The sequence below is a fragment of the Crocuta crocuta genome, unplaced genomic scaffold (assembly GCF_008692635.1).
Source record: "Crocuta crocuta isolate KB4526 unplaced genomic scaffold, BGI_CrCroc_1.0 scaffold333, whole genome shotgun sequence".
Classification (NCBI taxonomy): domain Eukaryota; kingdom Metazoa; phylum Chordata; class Mammalia; order Carnivora; family Hyaenidae; genus Crocuta; species Crocuta crocuta.
This window is the reverse complement of record NW_027532856.1, coordinates 194,978-216,450: the sequence shown is the minus strand read 5'-3', so window position 1 is coordinate 216,450 and position 21,473 is coordinate 194,978. Positions and strand designations below refer to the sequence as shown.

At 47.1% G+C, this 21,473-nt stretch overlaps 1 protein-coding gene and 1 long non-coding RNA gene across 5 annotated transcripts in view; one reads left to right on the top strand and one right to left on the bottom strand.

Moving 5' to 3' along the window:
* HNF1B (HNF1 homeobox B) overlaps positions 1 to 21,473 on the bottom strand; it is a 52,894-nt gene that overhangs the window by 8,675 nt on the left and 22,746 nt on the right. For 2 of the 4 annotated variants that reach the window (XM_077745538.1, XM_077745540.1), the window contains exons 5-8: positions 12,533 to 12,693; positions 6,647 to 6,779; positions 2,695 to 2,889; positions 82 to 200 (exon numbers count right to left, since the gene is read on the bottom strand). In XM_077745538.1, coding sequence (XP_077601664.1) covers positions 82 to 200; positions 2,695 to 2,889; positions 6,647 to 6,779; positions 12,533 to 12,693 — 608 coding nt within the window. The remainder of the gene's footprint in view (positions 1 to 81; positions 201 to 2,694; positions 2,890 to 6,646; positions 6,780 to 12,532; positions 12,694 to 21,473) is intronic. The other 2 variants (XM_077745539.1, XM_077745541.1) reach the window with 2 other exon arrangements.
* Positions 12,668 to 14,446, top strand: LOC144216240 (uncharacterized). The gene is made up of 2 exons (XR_013330614.1): positions 12,668 to 12,723; positions 14,163 to 14,446. It is a non-coding gene; the product is annotated as an uncharacterized LOC144216240 (long non-coding RNA).

The following is a 21,473-nucleotide window of genomic DNA, read 5'->3' as shown; positions in this document are numbered from 1 at the left end:
TAGCTCAGTCCACACATGCCATGCTCTCTGCACGTCAGTAGCCCCAGCCGTTGCCCCATCCCCACTTCCTGCTGGCATTACCTGTTTACTGGAAGACATGTTGGTAAGTGTACTGATGCTGCTTGTATCCGTGACCACCATCGCAGACGGAAACCGGGATGTGTGGGAATACTGGGGGGGTTCCTGTTTGTGTGTGTACACTGGAGAGACAGGGTGAGGACAAAGTCAAGGTGGAGATCACATTGGCTTATGCACAGCTACAGATACCCCATCCCATCCCACCATTCCTGTGTCCCCAGGCAGACAAAAGTGCAGTCAGTGGTGGTGGCGATGTTTTGGAAGGCAGTGTGATATGGCAAAAAGAATGGCCATGTATTTAGATCCTCGCTCCTCAATGACTTAGCCTCAATTTCCTCATCTGTAATGATACCTGTTGTAGGATTAGAAAACATCATGTGTAAAGTATTTTGTACCAAATAAACAGCTTTGTACAGTGTCTTTTATATAGTAGTGGATAGCACTTCTGTTCTCCTGACTTTCAATCAAATGTTGATGCCCAGGCATCAACAAGTGGCCCTCAGGCATATGTGGTGCATCAGAGAATTTAAGACATAAAAAAAGGTCTAAGTAGTTAGCAAATGTAAACAAGCTGGCCAGCTCATGCTTATCGTATCTGCCATGACTCAAGCACCAGGCCTCATGCAAGCAATTATAAGTGGATTCATAATTATAATTGGAGATGGGTATAATTAATTGTATAATTCTGGGTTGTTCAGACTGCACTAAAAGGACACCGTATGTCACATCATGCCATCATGGAAATATGAAGGATGACAAAGGGAGATTAGATTCAAATAAAAGTTCCAGGAGCATGTAGTTCCATTTTTAGCTCTTACAGTACTTGTTCACCAAGTCCAGAACCTTGAGGGAGGGAGCAGTTACCAAAGCGTCCTCTAGTAGGGAATGGGGTAAAGGTTACCACTCGCCAGCCTAGCTTGTCCTTCCTGTGGAGGAGGCCAGTTATTTCCTGGTCCGGGGGCCCCCAGTTAGGCCTTGGCTGTCCACAGGTCACTGGCAACCACTCTCTGGCTGTCCCACCTGGGCCTGGCCACTGAGGAATCCTGCCCAGGTGAGGGGACAGTGATAATTGGGGGCGTATTGCCAGGCCCTGAAAGGACAGAAAGTGGGGTATGACAGGTGGTCCCAAACTCTGCAGATTTTTTTTAATGGCAGATTTTTTTAGAAGCTACAAAAAAAATGTGATTGGAATATGAGATGGTGTGTAGAAACCAGCTCCACAGGCCTAAGCTGGGGACAGAGCCTGAGGATAGAAGAAGGCCGAGCTTGGCTGCTCTTCCTTAGACCCACGGCTCTGACTGTGGCAGCCAGGGGAGAAATCAAATTCCCCTTCCCTGTTCCTGCCTCCTCCTATTAAAAACTCCCTTAATTAGGTGGCTCAGTCATTTGAGCGTCCGACTTTAGCTCGGGTCATGATCTTGCAGTCAGTGAGTTCTAGCCCCACGTTAGTTCTGTGCTGACAGCTCAGAGCCTGGAGCCTGCTTTGGATTCTGTGTCTCCCTCTCTCTGCTCCTCCCCTGCTCATGCTCTCTCTCTCTCAAAAATAAATAAAAACATTAAAAAAAAACCTCCCTTAATATTGACTTGCATTTCTTTAACTTATGCTCACCAAACACAGCTCATACCAAGTATTACTTCATCTCCATTATCACTCTACATTATTATTTCCATTATACAGATGAGAAAAATTGAGGCTCAGAGAGTGGCTAAGAAACTTACCAATGGTTACACAGCTGGTAAGTCCCAGGGCCAGGATTTAAATTTAGGTGTGTCAGACTTCAAGAGATGATCACTCTACTTACAGAGACTTTTTTGGTGTTCCTGTGGGATGGTGCCTGCCATGATTTTTGCCCAGACTTGTAGGCCAGAGGGCTGGGGGTCTGGGGCTCAATGTGGAGGGCAGAGATCTAGTGGTTGGCAGTGGGTGGGAAATAACTGGTTGAAAGATAGGACTTAAAGTAGGTATAGAAATAGGATATGAGAACTAGCCTGGGTGGGACTAGGGGAGGGCAGAAGTGCTGTTATCCCTAACCAGGAAGACATGTAGGTAGTATTTTACTTGTGCTCAGGATTCTCGATTAGAGATGTTTGGGGTGCGTAAATTGGACAGCATGGGAGAAGATTCTAGAAGATTCTTCCATTTCAGGAAGGGCGAATGGGATGCAAATTGCATGCTCACTCGTGCCATTTGGGAATGGCTGCTCAGACTTTTAGGCTGAAAAGGCTAAGTTGAGGCTTGTCGGGAAAAGGTGCTGTCGTGGATCGGTGATATCTTCCGTGGGTGCCAGAGTGGGCAACCGTGGCATGTGTCCCACGCATGTGCTACTCTTGCTTTCTGTCTCTAACTCCGCTTTACATGTGGGCCCTCAACTGTGCTCTTCAAAGCTTCCCCCGGGAATCATGGAGGCGGGGTGATGGGGATCTAGGAAGGCCAAACTAGGAAAGGTACAGACCGTATGAAGGTCAAGCTGAGACACTGTCGGGGTCGATACAGGTAGAGAGAAGTGACCAAATCAACGTACTTCCAAGCAAGTACAGATCCAGAGAGGGCAGGGCTGGGCTGCTCAGGGCCCTTTCTGGTACCCCCGCCCCACCCCAACCCGCCTGCGTCCTTACTGTGGGAGTTCTGTAGCTGAGTCACAGTCGCCATGAAGGGCTGCTGAGCCATGTGGCTGCCGGGGCTTTGCTGCATGAGGGGCTGCTGGTGAGGGCTGTGTAGCTGCTGGGAGAACTGGACAGGCTGCAGGGCGGCCAGGCTGCTTGCCACACTGTTGATGACCGGGACGCTCTGTGGTTGGGAGGTGCTGAGGCCTGTGGGAGCAAGAAGGAAAGATCAGAGGTGTCTTCGGGGAAGGGGAGGGGTGAGTGCATGGCTGAGGTCACCCACCGAGCCCCTGCTGTGAGCCAGGCAGGGCTGAGCTTCGCTTGAGAGACTGCACGGGAAACGATCCATTGTACAGATAAAGAAACTGAGGCTTGGAGAAATCGACTCACTCGAATTCCACAGTGAGTTGTGGATGTTACACAGATCCAAGGCCTGAGAGTCTCCCAAAGTCATCCTGGCACCTCCCAAACCTGTTTCCCTTGAGGTTGCCAGGGCCCTGGGAAAGCCGCCTCTACTTGCCTGCTCTCTCCAGGCCTGACTCCCAGAGAGGGCTGCCTGGTGCCCTCACGGAAGTCAAAGGCTGCAGATTAGTGCCCAGGCCTGTCTGTCCAGCAGAGGGCAGGAGTGATCAGGAACTCACATTTTGACAAAACAATAAAACCCCTCCACAGTCCGAGAAGCACAAATGAGAAGACTTTCATTTAGCGAACTTGTGCAAAGACCCTGACAGAGGTCAGGTGCTCCTTCTCTTGCCAATAGCAGAGAGCAGAAAAAGCAGCAGACCTCAGCCAGTCTATGAAGTGGATGTAACTTATCTGGCAGCACAGGGCTTGTGGCATCAAGAGTCCAGGTACTGGGAGGAGGGAGTCGTAAGTGAAAGGGTGGCAGTTTACAGTGGTTCTTGCCATTTTTCTGCTCTGGGGGTGTGAGGCCTCTGTGGTACTGCTCTGTGCCTGTGTCTCGAGCCTCTTCAGTAATGGGGTTGGCACTGCAGAGACTGGGTTTCTGGTCCCCTGTCCCAGTGTGGGGAAGACAGCTGAGGCAGTGTGGGAGTAGGGATGAGAGGATCAGGGACAAGACACCCCGACCTCTTTCCTGGGACCGTCAATGTTCCCTTGATCTTGCTTTCTGTGAAATGAGGGGCAGGATGGGAGGAAGAAGAAAATTCAGAAAAAGGTCACTTTTAGGCAAGTACGGAAGGGACACCTAGAGAGCCTTTCCTGAAATGGAGAGGGTTCCAGAAGTGGGTTGTGGGAAGTCCTCCATGGAGATAGCAGAAAGACCTCAGCTGTTGCTTACTCAGGGCTTTAGCTGATACTGTTATCAGAAACCTAAAAGGCGAGACTCCTGAGCAGAACTGAAGGAAGAAGAAGCCCCTTCCTAGCTCCCCTGGGTGAGGATGGGACTGGGTTCTCTGACCTCCCTCAGACCAGCACTATCTCCCATTCCCCAGGGGCTCACCTGATACCCTGATATCCTGTTTCCCTCTCCTGCCTTCCACTGTGCTCTCCGTCTCCTGGGAGGCTCCAGGTGCTTGCTCTTCCCCTGGGGGAGCCCATTACCACTGCTCTTTTGGGAAATCCCTGCCCGGAAAAGCAAATTACCCTGCCCAGAGTGGATGACATTTGAGGGCACAGTTCTGAAACCTGCCTGTGCTTTAGAGTCATCTGGGGGAGCTCTAAGAAATATACATTCCTCCGCCTCACCCAAGACTTAATGAGTCAGAACCTTCCGAGGTGAGGCCCAGGAATCTTATTTTCAACACAGTCTGTGAGGCTGCTGTGCCTCAATTCCAGGATGGAGAGCCACTGATGTCATTCCAGCTCCCGCAGAGTGTGACTCCTGGCCTTCTCCCCTGCTTCCTGTGCACTAGCTCCTGCCTGAGAAGCATGTTGTCCAGCCCAGCGGATGAATAGAGTGAGGAGTTGACAGTGCTGGGTCCTTTGTTACCAAATTCTCCATGGGCCACACTCCACCCAACAGTTGGTCACATGTGGGTCGCTGCGAGCAATTCTTCATCCTGACACTCTGTAGGGTAGGACTGTGGGTCTCGGTTGGGTTTTCTGGTGACCCTCTCCATTGTTCATGCTCCCTCTGCTCCAAGCAAACGCACGTGCGCACATGCGCGCGCACATCCTTCCAAGGGCCAGTACACTCTGGTGCTGCCCACCCGCAGTAGATTAGGAATACAGCAAGTGGGGGAGGAAATTAGCAGGAACGAAATTGAAAAATATGGAAAATTTTTAGTTCAGATCGTGCCTAAGAAAATATGTAATTGTGTGTATGTCGGCCAAAGCTTGATGTGGGAAGAAAGGAAGTAAGTGGGAGGTTCGTGTATCATTTTGGTTGTGGAAATAAAGAGGTGGTATATCTTGGGGCGCCTGGGTGGCTTAGTCGGTTAAGCGTCTGACTTTCACTTAGGTCATGATCTCGCGGTTCGTGGGTTCGAGCCCCGCATCGGGCTCTGTGCTGACTGCCAGCTCAGAGCCTGGAGCCTGTTTCAGTCTGTGACTCCCTCTCTCTCTGACCCTCCCCTGCTCATGCTGTCTCTCTCTCTCTCCTAGAAATAAATAAAACATTAAAAAAAAAAAAAAGAGGTGGTATATCTTACTCATGGGTCTTTTACTCAAATATTCTAGAAGGTGAGCAAGCAGATTTCAGGCATCGTATCTCATTCTCAAACCCTGGTGTTGGTATGGTTACCATATACCTGTGAAAAGGCAGTAAGCTTAAAATACTTTTTTTGTAAGCCCTCTAAATGCTCCTCTAGTCCCATTTCTCGCTGCAAAAAGAAATGCAGGGTGCATCCATTTCTGAGCAGTTGAGGATGGCAAGAGCCACACATGATCATTCAGTTAAAGCTGTGCCTCCCTCAAAGAACACATAAGCCACTCTCCTCAGAAGTGATCTGAATTGCTACCTTGGCTGGGGCTGATTTAGAGAGAGAGAAGAGAGAACAAGGAAAAGGTGATAAAATAAAGAGGGTCAGTGTGGCCACAAGGACAAAGGGGCAATATCAGTGAAAAGAAAGATGAGCAATGTGCCTTCCTGAGACTTCTTGGGAGCATTTCCCAGGGTCACAGTGATGACTTGGCCTGGGCCGTCACGACCAAGCTGAAAACACACTGAGCACTCATCAACATTAGGATTCTGAGAGTGTCATCCACAGACATGGCCCCCGTCAGCCTTCCAATGTCCCGAACTGGCCCATCTGTGAGGATGTGGAATGAGAGCCTCCCAGACCTGATCCACCCACCAGTCTCCAGCCATGTATCTCCTTAAAGACTCAGAGATGCCCTGCCAGTTTCCCTCAGAGTTCCCTCTTACTGTGCTTGCACCACTGGGCAAACAGATGTTCCATGACCACACGAAATTCCCTGTTTAGAAGGAACCCCATCGTGGGGCGCCTGGGTGGCTTAGTCGGTTAGNTAGAAATAAAAAAAACATTAAAAAAATTAAAAAAAAAAAAAAAGAAGGAACCCCATCGTTGCTGTGGAGCAACACAAAAAAACATCAACCCAACTTCCTGGAAAATCCACCGCAGGCTTAGGGGTAGACATGAACACTAGACAAAAGTATAAGCTATGATACTATACATATTCATCTGTTATAGATTTGGAAGCATGTTTCTATGCACTGTTATTTGATCATCTCAGCAACCCATTTTCCAGATGTGGAAACTGAACCTCATTAAGGTTAATGATTGGCCCCAGGATGCACAGCTGGTGAGCCGTGCCCAAGACTCAACTTGATTTCATTATTTTCTCTTTCTTCAGGCTGAACAATCCAAGTATGGTTGAGGAGAGAGAGAAGGAACTAAACAAGTGGGATCAAATCCCTCAGCAGTGGACAAATTTGAAGGGGGTCTTCTAGAAACCTTTTTGAAATTCAGGTTGACCTACTTCCCCTACACTTCTTCTCCTTACCCACCCCCAAAGTTTTCTGACCAAGAACAGAACTTACTTTGTGTAATGGTCATGACTCCAGACAGGGGGGTCATGATGAGGTTTTGAGATTGCTGGGGATTATGGTGGGACAGGCTGTGGATATTCGTCAAGGTGCTGACGGGGGGCAGACCACCTCCTGAGACTGAGATCTGCTAGAGAGAAAAAACAAGAACACCATGAGTGGAACTGAGATTGTGAAGAGCAGTGTCCAAAATGATATGGCTTAGGGCACCTGGGGGACTCAGTCGGTTAAGCGTCTGACTTCAGCTCAGGTCTTGATCTCATAGTCCATGGGTTTGAGCCCTGTGTTGGGCTCTGGGCTGATAGCTCAGAGCCTGGAGCCTCCTTCAGATTCTCTCTCTCTCTCTCTCTCTCTCTTTCTCTCTCTCTCTGCCCCTCCCCTGCTCGTGTGCTGTCTCTCTCTCTCACACAAATAAGTAAAATATTTAAAAAATTTTATAATATCATGATACAACAATTCTTTGGCATAGCTAATTCATTCATTCATTCATTCAATATCAATTATTAAATATCCACTGAGGCACAGTTCTAGATGCTGGAGATAGAGAAGTAGAATACCCAATAATCCCTTCCCTTACGTGGCTTCCACTGGTTGACTATCTTTTGTTTTTATTTGAAAAAAACTTTTTAACATTTATTTTTGCAAGACAGAATATAAGCAGGGGAGGGGCAGAGAGAGAAGGAGACACAGAATCTGAAGCAGGCTCCAGGCTCCAAGCTGTCAGCACAGAGCCTGATGTAGGGCTTGAACGCACAAACTGAAATCATGACCTGAGCCAAAGTTGGAGGCTCAACCAACTGAGCCACCCAGGTGCCCCTCATTGGTGACTATCTTTGAGTTCCTAGCCTGCCTTAGAGATTCTTCTGCCCATGGGGTATTATAGGACTGTCACTTTCTTAATTTGGAAGTATCCTCTGTTCTGCTCTATGCCTTCTATATTATTGGTGCTAAAGACATGTGGCTGCTAAAAATAGTAACTGAAGAAATACTCTAGGATTCCCTAGTAAGAGCAGACTGGGGACCAGGCAGAAGTGAGTGCAGGAAAGGTTTCACGGACTACAGGCTCCACTAAGTACCACTTGTACATTAACTTATAAACTTCACGATAGTTCTTTGAGGCAGATAAAAAAAAAAAAAAACAAGGCTTAGAGTAGATATGTATAATGCCTAAGATCCAATAACCTAGTAAGTAGTGTATCTGGTATTCAAACACAGGCCTGTCTGCCTCTAGAATTCGAGTTCTTACCTTTTAGAGAGAACCTTTCCCTACCACTGCAATTATGACCAAGAGTTAGGGGGGAATCAGCCATCATTGGCCTTCTCTACCTTTTCCAAATCTCCACTCTCCATTAAAAATTTTTATATTTTTGGTCAAGGAACTGATTTTGTAGTGACAAAACTACTAACTAATAAGCCCTCGGCCCCAGGTGCCCCCATTCTGTTTCACCATTATATTATAGTGACAGGTTAGTAAGAGAAAGCTACTGATTTTAACATGTTTACTTCCTACATGGCCACTTTGAATCCTTTTATTTGGGATCAAATCCTTTTACTTATTACTAATAGTGTCTTTTCCTTATTGATTCTCTTCATTTCTCCAAGCATATAATGACATCACAAGCATATGTGCTGATAGGGTCTCTTCCTTGCTAGTACTAATATGTTTACATGTCTATTGCATTGGTTAGAACTTTCTTAATAGTATCAAACAGTAACAGCTGTGATAGATGTAGTTGCTTTGATTCCGATGTTTTCAGAAATGCTTCCAATGTTTCCCCATTAATTATAAGGAGCTATCACTTTCTCTCTCTCTCTCTCTCTCACACACACATAGACACACACACAGACACACACACACACATTTTTGGTGATGAAGTAGTTTAATACTTATAGTTTTAAAATAACTTCTAAAGTTATTAAGAAAGGGTGTTTCAGGGCACCTATCTGGCTTAGTCAGTGGAGCACGTTACTCTTGATATCTCAGGGTTGTAAGTTCGAGCCCCACGCTGGCTGTAGAGACTACTTAAAAATAAAATCTTAAGGAAGGATGGAAAGAAGGAAGGTAGGAAGGAAGGAAAATAGATGTCTGCCATCATTGTGAACTGCTCCAGACATTCTTGATGGTATCAGGACCACTGGGAAATGTTTCAGGGTTAGGATACAAACACTCAATGCCTGAGTAATCCAGTTGCCCTTCCTCCCAGAGCTTTTCAAATTATATAGGTGGCACACAAGCACCCAGGTAAGACACTATCTCCCACCCTGACCTTCTGGTAAGCCCCATAGCTTCCAAGGTTAATTTGAAAAAGAAAGAAAGAAACCAAACAGGTTTGTTTGTGTTTTTAAAATGGGCATCAAGAAAGGAGTTGGGGGGTGTCACGTGACCAAGAAGGAATTCTGACCACATCAAACAAGAGAGAACCAGCCTGTTTGCTGGACTTGTTTTTCAAAATGTCAGAGTCATTAAAAAAAAAAAAAAAAAAAAAAAATCAGTAACCTGCCTTCAGACTTCCTTTGGGTAATGTAGTCCTTTGGAGAAAGTCAATGAAGTGACGGTAATCTCTCCTGTTTCAATGTTTGATTTTAATGGTGAAAGACAAATGCAGATGTCAATGATAAAAACTACTTAAATGTGCATGGCTTCAGAGTCTGTAATGTGCTTCCACTGATTGTACTCGATAGGTAATGACACGGCTAGGGAGGGTATTATCATCACTGCCCCTATGTTACAGATTAAGAGACTGATCCCTCGAAGAGTAGAGAGACTAGCTCTAAGTCCCTTGACTAGTGAGTGAGGAAGCCAGAATTCAAAACTCAGCTTTGCTAGAGTTCAAACACTTACTATTTTGGGGGTAACCTTGGTCAAGTACCTTTCCACTCTAAATGCAACCATTTTTTTCTATTTGCCTCCAGGACTAAAGGAAACCCAGGGCTGCCAAGGACACAGTTGAGTCTGAATTACATGAATGCTGCCACTTGCAGAACTGTCACCTATGCTTTACTGCCTATAGCCTAAGAGGTTAGTGTTATTGCCCATACATTGTGGACAAGGAAACTGAAGTTGTGAGAAGTGAAGAAATGTGCTCAAGAAGTCATGTTGGCATCGAAAATAGGCCATTTGTCTTTTCACTGTTAGGCTTTTCACTGTTAGGCTATACTGCTTCAATGTGAAAGAATACAGAATGCGCTTTTTAATTATTATTATTATTATTTATTAAGTAAACTCTATACCCAACGTGGGGCTCAAACTCACAACCCTGAAATCAAAAGCCACATGCCCCACTGGTGAAACCAGACAAGCACCCCAGTATGTGCTTTTGAAAAAAAAGCCCAGGGGAGGTGGCTCAGTTGGTCTAGTACCTGACTTCAGCTCAGGTCATGATCTCAAGGTTCATGAGTTCTAGCCCTGCATCTGTGCTGACAGCTCAGAGCCTAGAGGCTACTTCGGATTCTGGATCTCCCCCTCTCTCTCTGTCCCTCCCCTTCTCGTGCTCTGTCTCTCTCTCTCTCTCAAAAATAAACAAACATTAAAAAAATTATCTGTGAAAAAAACCCCAAGGTTCAACACACACAAACTGCAATCCTAAATCTGGCCTGGCCAGCTTTTTGTCAATGCGTTTGGCTATGGGAGAGGGGACAGATAATGCAAAGGAGAGCTCAGATGATTAGCAGTATTTCTGAAACTAATAGCTGGGGAATGATTTCCAATCAAGTCCCAATGAAAGTTAGTACACAAGAGATTGTCACTCCTCGAATGGGGCTTACTCAAACAACAGCAGAGCTATAAGCAGCCCTCACACCAACCCCATGACGCAGGCATTATTATTCCCCATTTATAGATGAGGAAACTAAAGTTAAGCAATATCTATCTGATTGCTGGTAAATCACGGAGCCCAAGGCTTGGACACACTAGTTCTCTTGCCTGTGTTATTTTAAACCATACTCCGCTCTTGCCTTGGTGGACCACAATCTGTGATGCACCTGTTAGATATTAACAGAAAACAGATTCTTGAATTTGGGAATCTAGTAAGAGTGACATAACATACAAGCCGGGGTGTTGGAGACTAGTAAAAAGCTGGTCCCTGCAAACAAGCTTCCAGGTGTTTGCTAACGTTGAGGTGTGCTCTCTCGGTCAATCATCAATCCAATAATATACTGGCCATTAGGGCACTGCTGAGCAGAACATGAAGCAGAAAGCATGTTTGCAGGCTGCCTTTGGAGCAGCCCTGGCTCCGAGTGAGGCCACTTGCCACTTAGGAAAAAGAGCAGGAGGGTGCAAGGGAAACCCCAAGGACCTTCAGGCAATAGAAGCAGAGACCTGAAGGGTTTCATGCACTGAGAAGTCAAGACTTCTTCCCCAAGACCCCCTTCCCCAGGGCAGCTTGGGCAATCCTTACCCTTAACCTGTCTGAGTCTCAAAGTGATTCATGAAGATTTGTCTGTGCCTCTGACAAGGTAGCCACACAAACCTGTTCTTCATGAAGAAAAGGCATAAGGGTAAGGGGAGGGCAAGGGGGCTACAAAATGCCTCCCCCAGGAGTGCCTTTCCATTTTTGTTTGCACAGACCGCTGCCAGGGAGAGCAGCTTGTGTCCCCTGAGACGAGAGTTGGCCGAGCCAGCACTCCTCTTGGAAACTACACTTTGTTTTTCCTCCAGGGAGCTGGGGACTCAATCACCTGTGACTCACCATTCCTGTGTTGCCTACACAGCACACACGTCAAGGTCTAAAATGGCATCTGCTCCCCGTCCCCTTCCCCCACGCCAGCCCCCACCTGCCCCTGGGTCAGACACCTTGAGGGAATGTGTGCGGCTCCACCTTGAGTGTGGAAGCCAGGAACCTGCAGCTCCTCCCCCCACTGAAACAGAGCATGACCCAAAGAATAAAGTTTTCCATTTCCTGCCCTTGCTCGTGTCGTGTCGTAATGCTTGTTTCTCTCCTGGGCTGCGCTCCCTTGCATTTGTGCTGTTAGGAGAATTAGAGCCTTGAAAATTCAAAATCAAAAAGAGCCTGTTCCTCACCAAGTGTGCTAAACTTACATCTGGGTGTGGGCTCTGGTTATGATTATAGAAAACTTCATGTAAAGACAGGAACACTGACATTAACAACAACTCCAGTCACTTGAATATTTAACACTGTGCTATTTCCCTTGTTATCACAGTTGTTCCCCCAACAACCGAATTGTTATTACCCCTTTTTATAGTTAAGAGAGATGTAGAGTGGTTCAGTAACCTGCCCAAGGCTACACAGCTATTAAGTGCTAGAGCTGGGATTTGAACCTGGGTCACAGAAACTTCAAAGTCGGTGTTTCTCACTTTCCTTGTAAGCATCGCCCCACCCCACCGCCATTTTGTGCCCTACTCTTCACTGACACACCACCTGATGTCCTAGTTTAAGAAGCCTCTCTCCATCTCCTGCCACCCACTAAATTCTGACTTAATTTCTCTCCTTGCCAGCACCAGGGGTGGCAAAGAAAAAGAGGGGGCTTGTTTCAAAGTGAAATATTCTCTAAGGTTAAAAGACTGGCTTTGGAGGCCCTGGGAGGGGGGGTTTACGAATGAACATTTTATCAACACAAATGTCATTGCCTGCCCCTAAACAAACAGTGTCCCACCCGGCCGCCTCCTTTATGAGGCATTCAATCAATAAAATGAGAGCAGAACTCTGTCAGATTTATTGGCTAGGTTCAAACCGAACACCTCTTCCACCCACCGAAAGCTGGGTCACCAACTCTACCTTTCCGTCCCAACTCTGGACAGCCCCCATTTTCCCCTCTGGGGCTACAATGGCTCATTGTTTGAGGCAGGCCTTATGAGAAGTTGTGTTTGTTTTGCCTCTTATCTTATCAGCTCCAGAGCTACAATGGCCCAGGTGTACTCACCATTTTACCATCAGGTGAGAGGAGATTGTGGCCAGGGTCCAGACTGGCTGGAGAGACTTGCTGTAAAACAGACTGGCTGGTCACCATGGCATTGTTGCCATGGTGACTGATTGTTGAAGAGGAAGTGACCTCACTGTTTCCCGGCTGGCTGTAGCGCACTCCTGCAAAACAAGACAGACCCAACAGCAGATGTGAGTGCCCCCAGGGCCCTGGAACACAAACTCAGCTCTCCTTGTTTTCACACGGTGGATGACAAGAATCCAAAGTTGCCTTCTTCTCCCGTTTCCCATGAGAAACACTGGCTGGCTTTCTCCAGGGTAAAGGCTAGCGTGGACTCTACTTAATTCTGGAACATAAGCTCCTTGAGGGCATGACATTTTTGTCTGTTTTCTTTTGTTCATTGCTGTATCCCCAGTGCCTTGCACTTGGTAACCACTCAATAAATATCTGTCAGGGGCAGATTAGTCGGTTAAGCTTAGTCGGTTAAGCTTAGTCGGTTAAGCGTCCGACTTTCGCTTAGGTCATGATCTTGCGGTTCGTGGGTTCGAGCCCCACGTCGGGCTCTGTGCTGACTGCCAGCTCAGAGCCTGGAGCCTGTTTCAGAGTCTGTGTCTCCCTCTCTCTCTGACCCTCCCCTGCTCACGCTGTCTCTCTCTCTCCTAGAAATAAATAAAAATAAAATAAATATCTGTCAGAGGAATGAATGAATGAATGAACAAATGAGTGAGCAAACAAAAGGATTCTGCTTATTCTTGCTTCAGTATACTTCTTGTAGGACTTAGGGGCTAAGATTTGCCTTCTCTTCCTAACTAGAGTATTTTATTCTTCAAAATGTCTTCTAGAAATGTTTCTCTGACATCTCTTGGCAATGTGGGGCTGCAAAGTATGAAGAGACCCGTCCTACAAAGAGGCACTTGCCCAGGGAGCCCTGTAAGAGCCAGAGTGGAAGGCATCAGTCTCTGTGCACCACTATTTTGGCTGAGCCCAAAAGGCCGGGGGGTCACAGGCAGAGCAGGACTGGGATGGGGCTGCAGCTGAGCGTCCGTGGCTCTGGAACTCACATTCCTTTGATGGGGTCCCATTTGGCTGACTTCCAGGGCCCAGGGGAAGGCGCGTCTGCCGGGAGGTGGGGCAGGCAGCACACACAGCCAGGATGTGGATGCTTTAGTAAACCACTGCAGTTTGGTCTGCAAGGGAGGGGAGAACCAAGCATGTTTACAGCCTCACTGCTCTGACCCTCCCTCTTGCGCAGGAACCAAAAAAGAGGTCTGTGCTCAGGAAAGGGAAAGCACTGGGCAGAGAAGGCTTACTGAAGGGGTGCAAGTAACCTGGACCTAGTTTGCAGAGTCCAAGTCCTGCTGGATGTGCCCGTGAAATAGCCAAAGACAAAGCTGGGGGGTAGCTGGGGCATCTCACCCTAAGCTCAAAGCCTACAAAGACTGTATTCTTGTGTTGCGCTTTGGATTTGACAAAAAGGTTTGAGGGACCAGAACAATGCTATGGGCACACAATTATTTGGAGGGGTGGGCCAATTATCTGGCTGCACTTCTCCTTTTGCCAGCTTTCCCAGGATGAACCGTCCCTGTATAAAGTATACTGATTCTATTTGTTGGCCTGTTTTCCCCTGCAGGTGGAGCCCCACCTGCCCCAGGAGGCTATAACGCCCCTTCCCCGGGGCCAGGCAAGCCGCCATAACCAGAAGCCTTACAAATCACTAAGATGAAGCTTTCCAAGAAGAGACCCAAGCCAGTCTTCTGGGGATCATCTGAAGGATGTTACCCAAGGCTGACATGACCTAGAGCTTAAGAGGGCTGGGAAGAAAACAAACAAATGCTAAGGCAGGGTTCTAACCTTCAAGAGCAACGTGTTTGACTCTGAATGGCTTGATGATGCATGTTCTCTGAGCTTCCTCTATTGGTTGTTGTCCTCATCCTTTGACTCAAGGGGCTGTCAGTGGGGGTGATGGTGGCAGAGAGACAGCATTGGAATTTGGTGGTTATTGGTCTGGGGCACCACACTTTTGGGAGAACAGGAGCTATGAGGTTAAAAGGAGGAAGGCTTCTCTGCCTCCAAACCAACACCCCCTCCCCAGTCCTGCCTGTGTTCCTCCACACCTATCTGCAGCCCCTGGGTCTCCTATTTCCCACCCTCTATTCATCCCATTGGATCATAGTGGGTCCTTTTTCTCCACTCACATTTACCACTGGGCTCTTGGCAGGATACATCCAACAGTGTTGTTACATAGAAGAAGATAGATCTGTGCCTTGTGAGTTCAGGAGGCAGAGAAGATCCGATGGAAAAGAGGGAGGCAGGTTTTAAAGCAATAATAGGAAGAATTTTCTGATGAGGGACAGGGGGAAGACTATGGGCTCAGGAGCTAAACAAATTCAGGCTCAAATCCCACCTTGTCCTTAGGAGATGTGTGATCTTGGAAAAATTACTTCTCTCTCTCTCTGTGCCTTCATCTCCTCTCATAAAATGGAGGGAACACTTCCTTAACAGGGCTAATTCTGGATAAGAAAAGATATCTAGAAGACTCCTACCATGATGCTAAAGAAATGGTAACTATGGATCAGGGGGGGAGCTGGTATGGGGATGGACCCCAGGATATTTGCTTTAAGTCTCTAGAATGCTAGGCAACTTAGGGCAGATTTTAAGTACTGAATGGAACGACCTGTCCATGGAGCGTAGTTTCTCAAGAATCCTACTCTGAAGAACCACTGATGTGTTTTGCCTTGGAAGCCATTTGGGAGGCAAGTCTGACCCCTGTTCTCTCATTCTTTCCTTTTGGAGGGACTGGACTTCACCTTGTTTTTCTCCTGCTTTCTCTGACTCCCTCGCCAGCTATTTACCTCCCCAAGATGCTCTGCTCCTGAGAGAGTGGTGATAACGCTGGGAGTCAGGTGTGTGTTCACCTCCCAGCCTGTCCCCATCATCGATTCAGCCTCAAGTCAAACAGATTCTGGTTTTAGCCTATTTAATTTGGCCAAAGGAAGAGGGCCCGTCCTCTGATGATCAAATATGGGTCATGGGGAGGCTTCTCCCCTACTGCAGGCTACATAATTATGTATTTAAAAATAATTAACCAGGGATATCCACAGGAAACAAAGCCTTCTTTAGGAGGAGCCTGGCAGAAGAGAATCAAGAGCCATTTGTTTGAATCCAGCCAGGGTAGCCCAAGGCTGCTGTATTTTTCAAACCTTGTTTTCTCCCCCTGCAGAGCTTCATTTTATGAGAAATGTAAGGGTGGAGCTGTTCTGTTTAAAGACAGAAGGGCCTTGGAGCGCCTGGGTGGCTTAGTTGGTTAAGCATCAGACTTCAGTTCAGGTTCACTGACAGTGCAGAGCCTGCTTGGGATTCTCTCTCTCTCTCTCTCTCTCTCTCTCACTTTCTGTCCCTCCCCAATTGCGCTTTCTCTCTCTCTCAAAATAAATAAATAAACTTAAAAAAAAAAAGGCAGAGGGACCTAGACCTCCGGCTAAGTGGTAACATTGGGCTGGGAGGTAGGGGATCACCCCTGTTTGATCTCAGCTCTGCCGTCATTGTCCTGGGTGAGTTCTAGCTTCTGCATCTCTGAGCCCGAGGTCTGCTTGCTGTGGGGAGGGAGCTGTTCTCAGTGCAGAGTGTGGTGGGGGCTGGACATGGGGTTGCTCACCTGCTCCAGATTCATCTGTAACCTTTCCCACCAGTGCTTCTCTCACCAAGGAGTTTGGCAGTCACTCTGGACCCAGAGAAGGTGGCTGTAATCAAGCAGCCACCTTAAAGGGGGTGTGGAGGTGGAAGGTGGATCCCAAGTTATCCACTGGCAATTCCTCAGAAATAGAGGTTCTTGTCAGAGAAAAGAGAGAGGCCAGGTCCTTGTGTATTTCACAAGTTCAGAAGGGCGCTTCAAAGGAGAAGCAAAGTGGAGGAGGCTCTGGAGTCAGGCAACTTGGGTTTAAATCCTGGTTCTCCCACATAGCTGTGTGACCTTGGGGAAGTTACTTAACCTCTCTGAGCTTCAGTTTCTCTGCTGTTAACATTATCTGCCCCTTAGGATCACAGGGAGGAAGATGGACAATTCAGTGGATGTGAAAGTCCCCAGAACATGTTTGGCATGAGATACCTCAGCTCCTTCTATTTGGGACTGTCTTTGTTTAAAAGATGTCTTCAGGAGGCTGAGGTCACAAAACTTTATTGAGTACCTATCATGTGCCAGGTACTGTGCTCGGCGAGTGGAATAGCATCCATCCTTTCTTTCTTCACCATTACAAGCTCTGGAAATGAATATACCATAAGGGCTCTGGGTCAGGATGCCTAAGATGCCAGGTTAACAGCCCCAGAGGTCCCACAGGAGATATGACAATGCTAGACGTGGCCGTGTACCTTCTGCTCCCTTCCTGGCTCAAGTCACTAATTGTCCATGCCCCCACCACTGGTCCTATGAACCACAGCATAGCAGTAAAAGTCATCCCAGCTAGAATCTAGAGACAAACACATCAACACATGAAAGAAGCATATGGGTTCCAGAAGCCAGCATCTCTATGTTCTATTTCCTGCACCAGCACCCACCTCTAGGGCACTCTTTTCCTGGCTGGAGCTTGGAATTTCTTTTTCAAACAAACTCGTACCACCATGTCACTGCCCTGTTTGGAGACCTATGATGGCCCCTTGTTGTCTTCTGGAAAAACCCCAAGACCAAAATTAGCAGAACCAGACCTTTGTGACTCCAGCTCGCCTTACTTGTATCATCTCCCGTGACATCCCAAACGGCCATGTCAAAGCACCTTCCATTCGTCCCATTGGCCCTGCCATCTCCTACCTCTGTGCCTTTGCATCTGCTCTTCCCTCTGCCTGGAAAGTTCTTCCCTCCTTCATGCCACATCTTTTAAGAAGGTTAAATGCCACCTCCTCTGTGGAGCTCTCCTCAATTCATCCTGGTAGTTATCTGCTTTGGCCTTTGTATTTTACATTTATTTATTTATCTATTTATCTATCTATTTATTTATTTTTATGTTTTATTTATTTCTGAGAGAGAGAGAGAGAGGGAGATACAGAATCTGAAACAGGCTCCAGGCTCTGAGCTAGCTGTCAGCACAGAGCCCCATGCAGGGCTTGAACCCATGAACCGTGAGATCATGACCTGAGCCAAAGTCAGACACTTAACCGACTAAGCCACCCAGGTGCCTCTGTATTTTACATTTAGTTGAGACCCACGGCAGGAGTCGGTCACCCTGCACTATAGTGTTCTGATGATAGGATACTTTTCATTCCCTCTCAAAGGAAAGGATGGCTTTTTACTCATTGTTGCATCCTCAGAGCCTAACAGAGGACCTGGAACTGTGAGTATTTCCTGAATGAAGGAATGAGCCCTCAGCTGCTTTGAGCAGCTGTGCTCTAGAAAAAGGGAGCATCCCTTCTGGCAGAAGGATAAAATGCCATCAGTCCTGTGGCAATGTTGGTATTGAAAGTGTGGATCTGTTCCAATTCTACCGAGAAATATGGGATAATCTGACTGTAACATGAAGTTCACACTTGAGGAATGCAGAAATCTGCACCCAGCTGAGTGGAGCCACATAGGACAACACTAACCATACTAGTGTGCATGCACGTACATACACGCATGCGCGTGTGCGCACACACACACACACACATGCACGCACACATACTTTGAACATCTACCAAATACCATCAGTTCACTGCATGTGCTATAAGCCACACCAGTCCACACTGGAGTTAGAATTTTCCTTCAATTTCCGACAACCTTCCATCTACTACTTCACACCAACTCTTAAGCTATAGCCCGTCTGATGCCTGCTTCCATAGGCAAACTTCAGGACTGTTTTCAAGGTAAAGTGCCATATTTATTATTGTACAGCATTTACGTATTTCCTAACCGTGGAACAGGTGTAAAACTCTACTAATGTTTTATTAGATTCTTATCTTTTTAAAGGGTGTCATTGAAGAAGTTTTGAGTATTGTGCCCTTAACCCTATTTTGTCCCCATAAACCACAAGGTTTTTATTGGGTTACTTTACAGAGCATGGTGGTTTTTATGATGTGAATGTCAGGTTCTATAGAACTGACCACGTATCTGTTTTCAAAGACAGACACAACTGCCTTGCAGGAGGGACCCCAGAGAGGACCTGCTGAGGGTGTATTCAACCACAGGAACTTTTCAGAAACCTGTGCTTCAGGGACTTAGAACTATAGCTGTCTTAGAGCTTCTAAAAATTTTTTTTTTAATGTTTTATTTATTTTGGGGAGAGAGAAGAAGACAGAACATGAGCAGGGGAGTGGCAGAGAGAGAGAGACACACACAGAATCCAAAGCAGGCTCCAGGCTCTGAGTTGTCAACACAGAGCCCTACATGGGGCTTGAACCCATGAATCACAAGATCATAACCTGAGATGAAGTCAGATACTTAACTGACTGAGCCACCAAGGCGCCCCTTTCTTAGAGCTTCTAAAACCAGCTGAGAGCCCAATTCCACAATTCCAGAAATCAACAGGGCACCAGTGTCTAGACACTTGAAATTAACACCCTCTCTCTTTCTGTCTCTCTGCCTTGATGATTCTGGGCCAGTCAACTTTTGGGTCTTGATCTTTTAATCTACAAGATGGGCATATGGATCTTCCTTCCTTAGAAGCCACAATGATGAATGAATTAAATAAGGTAAGAGAAGCACTGGGTTTTGCTCAGAGAGAAAATGCCAGGCAAACAGAAGAGTAATGTCAGCCAGGAAAACATGACCAGAATCGCTCTTTTTAGTAAGAAGAGAAGCAGGAGGTGTGGCCCTCCGGGCAATGTGAGGCTCAGCTTGCCCCCACATGGCCTTTGGCGCTGAGGCGAGGGGGTCCTTTTTTACTGGGGTCTGTGAGCTGCACCCAGGATCTGGTGGGATGCCTTTCACCCTTGACATTTCAGAGCCAATCTCCCATCCCTGATAATGCAGGAATGTTCCTCCGGCTGATGGACCTCTGCCAGCGCAAATGAGCGTCCCAGCCACCAACAGAGTAAACATTACTCAACTGGCCAGAGCTCTGTCACACACATTCTTCCCCTGTGTTTCTAACCTCATGCAGAGTGCAGCCCAACCCTGTTGGGTCTAGAAATTGGGAATTTAAACCCAGGTAAGCGGGAGCCTGTGAAAAAAGCTCCTCCTAAAGGAAACAACTCTGTCCATCAGTTATGGGTAGACAGGGCTGTCTTTCCTATGACTCCAAAACAGGGCTGGGGAGGGGGCCAGAGAGAATTCGGCCCAGGAACGCATCCTCAGAAATCCAGTTCCTCTCTCCCCACAGAGGAGTCACTTTCTTGAGAAAAGAGGCAGACACACAAATGATTCAGTCTAGTGAATGCCTAAGATGCTCATTTGGGATAAAAAGAGTGTGAACTGGGAACTCTAGAAATAAAAGCTTTAAATAAAGGAGATAGCACGGCTCCCTTAGTCTCCTCATTGGTAACATGGGACTACCACCATTTCTTTTTCATATTTCCTCCTCTCTGGGGATAAAGATTAATGTTTGTGAAGAATTCAAGAGGTTAAAAATCCAAAAGCCTGGGAGGAAAAAAGCTGATGCGAGATGGAAGCAGTTTAAACACTGGGCTGGGTTTTAATTCCACATCTCTTTCTACCTGAGGTGGCTGGGTTAGGAGCCCAGTTCCTAAGAGGAGGAACACAGACAGGCCTGTGGGGACGGTAAACATTCTTGAACTCAAGGAGTAAAAGTTGAGTGATACTTAAGGGAAGCCCACAAACTGGTTTTCTTATAAAAATCAAAGCAAATGTAACCAAAAGGGGAAAAATCGTCTTCCATCAAAAGCATCTTGGCTGAGAACAGAAGCTGACCTGCACAGCACACCTGAGAAAATCACACATGTGGGGAGGTAGGAGGGGCCACAGAAACTGGCCACCATGCCTGGCCCTTACCAGAGAGCCGGTTTCTGCAAGCAAACATCAGATGCTTTGCAACAAGCCCTTCAGCCCGGAGGCTGAAAGAAACAAGTGAAAGAAACCAGGTCGGCACTTGAGAACTTGAGAAGTCCTCGTGTCTGGGAGTGTTTTACGCAGCCTGCTCTCAATGTGTCACAGATGCCCGTTCGACAGAATGGAAAGCTGAGATTCGAAGAGGAAGAGGTTATTTTTCACTATCTCTTGTGAAGGGGCCCCCGCAAGTCAGTGGTATCCAGAAGCTGACCTTTTTTCCTCCTGCCTGTAAGCCCCAAATTAACTACAGGTATGTTGAGCCTCCATCATGACCTCCCGCCCAAATAGTTTGAAATTATTTTGTTTGTTTACTCATTTCTTGACTGTCACTGGAATGTAAGCCCAATGAGGGCAAGACCTTGCCTGCTGTCTCCACTGCATCCTCGGGTCCTCGCACAGAGCCTAGCCTGTGCTAGGTGCGCTCAGTAAATACTGATGGAATGAGGAACTGATGACCATGCTCCACACTGTCTGCGGCTGAGCGGTGCAGAAGTGATGGTGGTACACATTTCTCCTCTAGATCTCCTGATTTTGCTGAGGTTAGTGGGAGGCATGCCCCTCAAAGAAGGAAAATGGGGGAGAGACGAGGAGAAACGAGAGTAAAATATAATCAAACTAGAAAGAGCACTGACATATTGGGGCAATTTTGTGTTTGAAGGCGCAGGGTGGGTGCACCAAGGAGTATTACTTCTGAAGCAGCACAGATCTTGAGCAGTGCTTTACCTAGCGTGTAAAGGGCCAGTGGGGGTGCCTGGTGGGGGCATTCCTCACTTCTTGAGGCCTAAGCATAACTCTCATTACCTAGGATGCTTTAAGCAGGGAGGGGTAGAAATGGGTGCTTCCATGAACACAGGCTGAGCATTTCTGAAGGTTTGGGGGTCCAGGTGGGAACCCCAAATTTAGACACCCTGTTAGAACCCAATTTGGGATTAATCAGGTTGATTTTGAGGAAGGATCAATTAATGGGAATTT